At 46.7% G+C, this 9,188-nt stretch overlaps 1 protein-coding gene across 2 annotated transcripts in view; it reads left to right on the plus strand.

The window, feature by feature from the left end:
- The first annotated feature begins 6,340 nt into the window (after positions 1 to 6,340).
- The window catches only part of ITIH5 (inter-alpha-trypsin inhibitor heavy chain 5), a 102,167-nt gene continuing 99,319 nt past the window's right edge, over positions 6,341 to 9,188 (plus strand). For both annotated transcript variants that reach the window (XM_023230542.1, XM_023230543.1), the window contains exon 1: positions 6,341 to 6,530. In XM_023230542.1, the coding sequence (XP_023086310.1) occupies positions 6,441 to 6,530 (90 nt within the window). In that variant the 5' untranslated portion in view covers positions 6,341 to 6,440. The remainder of the gene's footprint in view (positions 6,531 to 9,188) is intronic.

Raw genomic sequence — 9,188 nt, forward strand, 5'->3', positions numbered from 1 at the left:
AAACCCATCCCTTCCTGAGATCAAATCTGTCCTGTTCCCATCCTCTTAGCACCCTGTCCCCACAAATACTTTTCTTCATGGTTCATGTTTCCTAGAATTTCTTTATGTAAAACATGCAAGCAAATATGATTATGCTTTCTTATTTTCTTTCTTTCTTACACTAAAGGCAGCGTGCACTTTGCTCTTTCTTCCCTATTTGCATGATGTTTTCTCTCCTCTACTTGGCTTTCAAAATCAAATTCATGCAAATATTAACTTCCATGTCCTTCATGAAGCCTTCCAGACCACAACTACAATCACAATCTTGTCCCTTCTCCTCTTAGGAAATCGCTATTGAGTTCCAATTTTGTCCATTTTGTTAGCTCCATCTTTCTGTAGCAAGACATAGAAGCCTTCCTCATTCTTTCGTACAGCTTCACAGTACCACATTGTATCTAATCAGACTTCAGAGTACCACGCTGTATCTAATCCGGCTTCATAGTACCACGTTGTATCTAACCGGACTTCATAGTACCAAACTGTATCTAATCAGACTTCATAGTATCACGTTGTATCTAACAGGACTTCATAGTACCAAACTGTATCTAATCAGACTTCATAGTATCACGTTGTATCTAACCGGACTTCATAGTACCAAACTGTATCTAATCAGACTTCATAGTACCACGTTGTATCTAACCAGACTCTTGTTAATGAACTTTTTGGGTTGTTTCCAATCTCTGGACATTACTAACGAATTCATGCTGTAATGTGTAATCTCGTACCTACACCTTTCTGTACGTGAGCAGGTTCGTTCATATGATAAATTCTCCAAAGTGGGTTTGGTGGATCAAACAGTAGATGCACATGCAGTTTTGATGAGATCGCTGCCAGAGGCTAGAGTTCCTTTGGCATTTCATGTTAGGCATATCATATAATCGTATAGAGCTCTTGATGTATATGACTCTGGACAGGTGTCACAGTCTGGATGAATACTGGATAGAGAGCCAACAGCACTGATGTCATTGGAAAAGTACTCATGTTCAACTCCTCACTTTATAGTATTGGTAGTGGCAACCAGCATGGGGAACAGAAATAGTAATAATTGTAAGTTGCATGTGTATGCTACTACATTTGTGAGATGTGTTAGCAGGATTTCTATATTATCAAGAACGTTATTCTTTTCTTTCTTTCCTGCTTTCTTTTCCTTCCTTCCTTACCTTCCTCCCCCTTTCTCTCTTTGTCTTTCCCTCCTTTTCCCCCTCCCCTTCCTTCCTTCCTTCCTTCCTTCCTTCCTTCCCTCCCTCCCTCCCTCCTTCCTTCCTTTCCTTCCTTCCTTCCTTTTTTCCTTCTTTCCTTCCCTCCCTCCTTCCTTCTTTCCTTCCTTCCTTCTTTCCTTGCTCCTTCCCTCCTTCCTGCTTTCCTTCCCTCTCTCTTTTTCCCTCCCTCCCTTCCTTTTTTCTTTTCTTCCCTCCTTCCTTCTCTCTTTCTCTTTCCATGCCTCCCTCCCTCTTCCCCTCCTTCCTTCCCCCTCCCTCCCTTTCTTCCTTCCCTCCTTCTTTCCTTCCTTCACTTTTTCTTTCTTGATGGTGGTCTTGCTATGTTGCTCAGACTGGTTTCAAATTCCTGGTCTCAAGTGATCCTCCTGCCTCAGCCTCCCTAGTAGCTAGGATTACAGGAATGAGCCACCATGCCCAGCTAAGCAGGTTTTCCACTGTCTTCCTGAGATCCTGGTTTACCATCCCCTTCCCAACATACATACCTCCCATGGGGACATACATTTTTCACTCTCCACCCCACAGGCTCACAGTGAGGCAGTGTTGTCAATATTGTTATTGATCAAGGAGTAACAAAAACCTTAGAGCACAGCAAAGGACAGTTCTTTAAAGTAAGAAGTTGGTGGGGCACGGTGGCTCACACATGTAATCCCAGTACTTTGGGAGGCTGAGGTGGGTGAATCATCTGAGCTCAGGAGTTTGAGACCATCCTGGGCAACATGGTGAAACCCCATCTCTACTAAAAATACAAAAATTGGCCGGGCATGGTTGAGGCTGAGGTGGGAGAATTGCTTGACCCCGTGAAGCAGAGGTTGCAGTGAGCTGAGATCGCACAACTGCATTCCAGCCTGGGAGGCAGAGATCTTGTCTCTAAAAAAAAAAAAGAAGTACCACATGATGACTTCAGTTTTCTCCTTCCACAAGCAGATGGAGAAAATGGGGTCAGGTATCTGCACTGGCTGGCAGATTTGTGTTTGGGATCACTGTGTTACACTTTCCCATTTTTCAGCCCCCACCCTCCACCAAATTCCACAGGCAACTGCCCAGACGTGAACCTCAGAATTTTATATTGTTCCTTCCCCAATGTCAAAGCCTTTTCCACTCGTGTTCCCCCTCCTTCTCTGTCTCCTTGATGTTTTCTCTTCTCCACTTGGCTTTCAAAATCAAATCCATGCAAACATTAACTTCCACGTCCTTCATGAAGCCTTCCAGACCACAACTACAATCACAATCTTGTCCCTTCTCCTCTTAGGAAATCACTATTGAGTTCCAATTTTGTCCATTTTGTTAGCTCCATCTTCATATCTAAATGGTAACTTCTTCAAGGTCATGGACTCCGTCTAAAACTTGTCATATCATACACAACTAGCACAGGGTAACATAATGGCAGATATACATTTTTTCATTCATTCATCAAACATACAGCACATCTTCTCTATTCCGGGCCATGTGTCAGAGCCTGAGGATGTCAAAACAAGAATGACATAATCCTTGACCATGAAGAAATCAGAGTCTTATTTGGGTCTCAAATCTGCAAGCCAATAATTAAAACATGGTAAGTGTTACATTTTGTGAACAGTTGATGAGTTCAGCAATCACCAATCATGAATTTGAAAACTGCATTCCCTATTTCTTCCTTCACATATCTCTGTGGACAAAACTCAGTGCTTGGTGAAGCAGATGAAAAGTGGGTATATCTAGACTCCTGACAGGCTGTAACTGGGCTTCTGAGAAATCATCAAGTCAAAGTCAGAAGGAACCCATTTCCTCCCTAGTAGTCTCCTCTAATCAAGAAAAAAAAAAGCCAAGGTTGTAAAAAACTGTAGCGATTCTACATAGTTGTCAGGGGGCCAAGAGAAACACACAAGGCCATATAAGTAGATAAAAAAGGAGCAGACCAAGGATGGGGAGAAAGAGCTGGCCCAGAATAGAACAATGGCCTTACAGAGGCTCAGAAGGGAGGATGGGAGAGGGGGAGAGGGAGAGGAGGTGGAGACCAAAGGACTGGGTGGTGGCTTGACTCTAACCATAGCTGGATTTAGGAGCTATGGGGTGTCAGGATGTAAAATCAAGGGAGAGGTTTAAAAGAAGACAAATATGCAGCCTGCTTTCAACTCTTTAATCTCTTTAAGTCATGGTTGTTTTGACCATGATTTTGGGCCCATCCATTGGTAGTCTCCAGTAGGAGACCAGGATAAAGGGATAAAGCTCAGAAGTGTGATTCGACAATTCTGGAATACTTTGCCCATCGTTCAGTTACTTGTAGGAATCATTTCCTAGCAGTGGCATGGACAGAGCAGGATCTCTGGCCCAGGAGAAACAGCTCCTATTCATTTTTGGACTCTGAATTCCTTGTCACTGAGCTCTGCATCTAGATCCTGTCTGTGAACACCAGGGTCCTTCCCTGTGATTTGTCACTCATGGCACGTCCTGGTGAATGAATTGAGCTAGACATCCTGTAGGGTCTTTTCTAGCTTTGAGATTTTATGTGTTCAGTAACCAGAAATTCAGCTCCTCCTGGAGGTAACATGAGAAACGTGGAATCAAAGGACAAATGTATGTGGGGACACCTTGGCCCTTATTTATAAGACTGATATAAATCACTGCCTTTGTTTGTTGGCAATCTTGGAAAACTTTTGCTAGGTCTTATTTTTATCACACCTACCTAGATTTTACAGATCATCATACAGATACACAAATGTCACACAGAGTACTGAACTATTACAGCTTGAAAATAATAGAAAGTTCAGAAACTCTAACAAGTCATACAGCTCGGTAGCGGTCAAGTTTGCACTCTAGCCCAGCCCCACCTCCCTGGCACAGCCTGGCTCTACCTGCCACACTCATTCCTCCCATCTACTAATCTCATTCATCAAAAGGCCGTTAAGTGCTAACCATATATTTAGTACAGTACTAGAAGTTGGGGGAGATGCTTGTCCTCAAAGAACTGATCCAATTGGAGAAACTGGCTTTATATTAAACAAACAACACATTAGCAGCATACTCTAGGGTAGAATCAGAGGGTCCTCCCAGGTGAAGAAAATAAAACTCACTTTTCTTAACGTTAGACTGCTGTAAAACCCAGTTAGTATGAATTTGAAAAAAAAAGAGAGAGATCAGCTATAAAGGCAAAAATAGTTTAATATGGGCCCTTTCAACATTTCAAGAGAGAGGGACGGTAGGGCAGGAAAGACGATGGAGTCTGTTCTGTTGCAATCATGGATTGAAATAATGGCGGCTCTATGGTTCCCCACTGCAAATAACCTGGCTTTGTTCATTCAACTTCCGGTTCACAGATAGTTACTTTCCTCTCCTGGGAAAAATAACCAGCTAGGGTTGTTTCCTATTGGTTGTATGCTGACTAGTGGTTAGGCTACTAAAGGATTAACTGCTGATGACAATAATTTTCCTTCCATTTATTTCACAGTAGCAAGGTGTTTGTTTGTTTTTAACCTCTCCTAATTTGTTAAACAAACAGCATTTCAACAAGAATAAATGTTTTCGAGGATCTCACCACAAACTAACCTACCCACTGTTTTTATTTTTCATGTTTTTTTCTAGTTATGTCCATTCATATGTATTTCTACCTAATTGAAATCATACTGTTGATACGATTTTGTGATGTGATTTTCTCTTTAGATCACACTATCAACATTCTCCATGTTTCTGGAGACATCGCAATGATTATTTAACAGCCCCATAGTTACCCTACATGGAATAATAGTCTCTATTCCATGGTCCGAAGTTAGCTACTTCTCTGTTTTTGGTCCTTAAGGTCTGTCACTCACCTCATCCATTTAGACGAAAGTGTCACAGAGACATAAAAAACATCCTTTGCAAGATGAAATGAACAAGTAGCCCCAACTGCAATGTGTATCACCAGATAAAAAAGACGCACTCAGCCTATAGAAGGCCAGGTGTAGATGACTTGTGGATAAGAATTCTTCCAAAGGCAGGAGGGAAGTATCACCAATAGTTTGTAACTAAGATACATAATGGCACTCACTTTTATGATTAATAACCAGAAACTCAGAAACACTACACGCTGCCAAGACACTTGCCTCCTCTCCTCTTTTTCTCCTTAGTCCAGAACATAAAGGCCGGCAGCCTTGCCTGTCCCTCCTGCTAGACTGCAGGTAGCATCCTTTGTCCTGCCTGCTAAGCGTCGGTGGCCAGTGCAGAGGGGACGATCTGCCGGCTTCAGGCTGGCAGGTGCGGGGTGGGCTGTGTGCTGAGGGCCAGGCTGGCCTTCCCGCGTCCTCTGGCGACAGAAATTAAGCAAGTCCACAAAGAAGCATCTTGCACCTTGAGGGAGAGGAAGAAAGAGTTGTGGGGCGGGGGAGGCAAGAAACGGAGTAGGAGGCTCGACAGAGGAGACTGGTCCTTAGCAAAGTGTCCCAGCCGCAGGATGGGAGGGTGTGTGTGTAGGGGGGGGTCTGTGGGGCCAGCACAGGTGGCCTCTGCTGTGCGCGGCGAGGCAGGCTTGGGGTGCCTTCTCTCCGAACAGAGCTAGCCCGGCGTTGGGGGCTGGGGAGGCGCGGCCTCTGGTGGGACTGAGGCGGGGAAGGCGGCGCCCGGGGCGGGGTGGGGGCTAGGGACGCGGGGCCTGGTGTGCGGGCGCGTAGGGAGGCGGGGACGGGTTTAAGGGGGTGGCGGTAGGTGGGGTCCGGGAAGTTGGCCTCGGTGGGGACAGGGACAGGAGAGGTGGGGCCGGGACGGGGGAGGTGGGGGGAAATGGGGGCGTGGAGAGGCGGGGCTTGGGGTTGGGGACCTGGGGAAACTGGGTCCTGACTGGGGCCCAGGGAGGCGAGGCCCGGGCCAGGTGGGGGTCCAGGGAGGCAGGGTCTGGTCAGCGGGCGGGAAATGAGGGGCCTGGATTGGGAATGGGCGTGGGGAAGGCGAGGCCCGGATTAGAGGCGCAGGGAGTGGGGTCTGGGCTGGGGGTGGGAGAGTTGAGTCCAGGAGGGGACTGCGGGGTGGGCGGGGTCCGGACTGGGACCGGGGTAGGCGGGGTCCGGGCGGGGACGGGGTAGGCGGGGTCCAGGAGGGGACCGCGGGGTAGGCGGGGTCCGGGCTGGGACCGTGGGGTGGGCGGCCCCGAGCGCGTCCCGCAGTGGCAGGAGCCCTGGGCGCTGGAAAGCGCGTCCCGCCGGGTCCCCGAGCGTCCCGCGCCGTCGCCCCGCCATGCTCCTGCTGCTGGGGCTGTGCCTGGGGGTGTCCCTGTGTGTGGGGTCACAGGAAGAGGCGCAGAGCTGGGGCCACTCTACGGAGCAAGTAAGTGGAGCCGCGGGGAGCCGGGGCCCGGGCGCGGCCGCCCCCTTCCCTCCGCCGTCCTGGCCTCGGGGCTTCTGCCCGGGCCCCCTTCGGCAGTAGTCCAGGCCCCCACCAAAGGCCCAGGGGTCCCCCTCTGTGGGTCACTTGTGGGTCACCTCTGTGTGAGCCGCGGTGCCTGATCTGGCCTGAGGCTTCCTGCAGAACTGTGTCCGGGACTTGTCCTGCGGAGCCGCGTTTTTCTTCTTGGCTCCTGTTCATTGTGCAGATTTCTGTTCGTCGTTGTTAATTTCTGAGGCAGCTCCAAAAGTTATTATAATTACAAGTTTTTTTCCTTACCACGCGTGGGGGGCAGTCTGCTGTTATCATCATTCCCGGTTGATCCAGGGAGAAAGGCAATCTGAGAGGAGTTCTAGACTCCCGGAAGCCTCAGCTTTTCCCATCTGAAAACGGGGAGAACACGACTTTCCCATTTAGTGACTACCGGTGGTTTAGCATTTAAAGGTGGCCAGCACCGAGAACCAAAGCGTCTGAGTTCCGTGAGTTGCTAGTCTGTGCGTTTGTCAGGATTTGTGTTTTAAATGTCTTAACCTCACAGGCGAATAAAACCTGCAACTATGAAATGTCAATAAAATGATGAATAGACAGGCAATTTGTCTTTAAAAAGTATGAAACGGGTTCACACAAATAGCATTGAGATCTAATGCGCAACATGACCCTGTGGTAAAGTAGAAGTGCTGTTCACACACATGCCATTTAAATATTTAAGCCGTTTAGCTTCCAGCGTGTTCGTGCAGGATGGGAGGAAGATACAAGTAGGTGGACCTTTTCTCCCTTTTCCAGGCCCTATTTTGAAGAGCAGTTTTGAAGACCAACTGCCTAAACATGAAGGTAGTTATCTTCATGCTCTCTGTCTTGTGAATGTGCTTAACAGTAAAGTGGTAGGAGGGAATAGCTAATGAAAATCCCAGGAGGCATCGTAGTGGTGTTGGAAAAGTGCAGGCTTTGGATGCAAAGAGACAGGCTGGGCTCTACTTAGTTGTGTGTTCTGGGCAAGACCTTTAATCTCTCAGAGCCTTCATGTCCTTGTTGGTCAGGGCAGGGAATGCGGCTCTTTTTGAGCAAACTTGCAAGGACTCAGCTAGTTTGTGTTAAGCACCTGGTATACAGTGGGCACTCAATAACTGGGAGATGTTTTAGTAGATGGCTGAAAGCATGGGCTTGGTGCCAGGATGTCTGGGACCACTTGATTCTTGATCCTGTCACTTATCAGCTCTGGGACCCTGGGCAGTGTCCTTTCGGCCTTACATTCCTCTTCTGTGAAATGTGGAGAAATGATAGTGTTGTAAGGACTGAATGAATTATGACACCCCAGTGCTTAAAATATTGTCAGCACTTAATGCTGGCTGTGGTCTTAGACTCCTGCTGCTGAAGTGCTGAGTGAAGGAATTTAGGCTAAAGATCTTGAAACTTTTTTGGGGGCGTGGAGACAGGAGAGTGTGGGATGGACTGAAACAAAGATTCTGTGTCTAAACTAGGAAGACTGTTTAAACTCTAACATCTACAGGCTCAAGTAGGCTTCACAGTCTCTGGGCTTTCCATCATAGAAAAACATGGCTTGGACTTATTTTAGTGATTTCATGCTGTCTTCAACCCAGCACAATATCTATTTATCTTGAAAATGACTAAATCAGGAAAAAGAATCCAAGGTATAAAATTTTATGGACTTGCAATTTTACCTTTTATCCCTAATCCATTCTTTTTTATATTTAGTTTTTGTGATATAGGGTTTGAGAGCATGGGCTTTGGTACCAGATTTCTGGGTTCAAATCTTGGGTCTGCACTTACTGAAGAGTCACTTAACATTTGCGAGCCTCTATCTCTGTATGGGGACGATGCAATAACTTAGTTAGGATTTTGAAAGGTGAAACAATTATATACTTACATCTTAGAACAGAACCTGAGAATGTAATGAACACTCTATTCTCAATCATTATGGTCTTAAAAATTGTATGTAAACTTAATTTTTAAAATGTAAGTCTATGCAAATCTTATACAAATTTTAATATAGCTGAATATGACTATTAACTTGCATTGCAGTTATTTGTCATTCACCTGTAATTGGAAATATACCAGTAACACCTTAGATTCAAGTTCTTTCACCTCTCATCCTCCACCCCATCTATAAACAATGGACATTTAGTCACCCGCAGTGCAATGACTCCTAAAAGCAATGGTTTTCACCCTTCAGGTGGAAAAAGTCACTTGGGGTGTTCATTAAACATTCAGCTTCCTGAGTTCCACTTCCACTGGTTTAGATCCATTAGGTTTGGGATGGGGCGCAAATGATTCTGAAGCAGGTGGTCCATGGACCACACTTTTTTTTTTTTTTTTTTGAGACGGAGTCTTGCTCTGTCGCCCAGGCTGGAGTGCAGTGGCCGGATCTCAGCTCACTGCAACCTCTGCCTCCCGGGTTCACACCATTCTCCTGCCTCAGCCTTCCGAGTAGCTGGGACCACAGGCGCCGGCCACCTCGCCCGGCTAATTTTTTGTATTTTTAGTAGAGACGGGGTTTCACCGTGTTAGCCAGGATGGTCTCGATCTCCTGACCTCATGATCCGCCTGTCTCGGCCTCCCAAAGTGCTGGGATTACAGGCTTGA

Source organism: Piliocolobus tephrosceles, chromosome 9 (genome assembly GCF_002776525.5).
Source record: "Piliocolobus tephrosceles isolate RC106 chromosome 9, ASM277652v3, whole genome shotgun sequence".
Classification (NCBI taxonomy): domain Eukaryota; kingdom Metazoa; phylum Chordata; class Mammalia; order Primates; family Cercopithecidae; genus Piliocolobus; species Piliocolobus tephrosceles.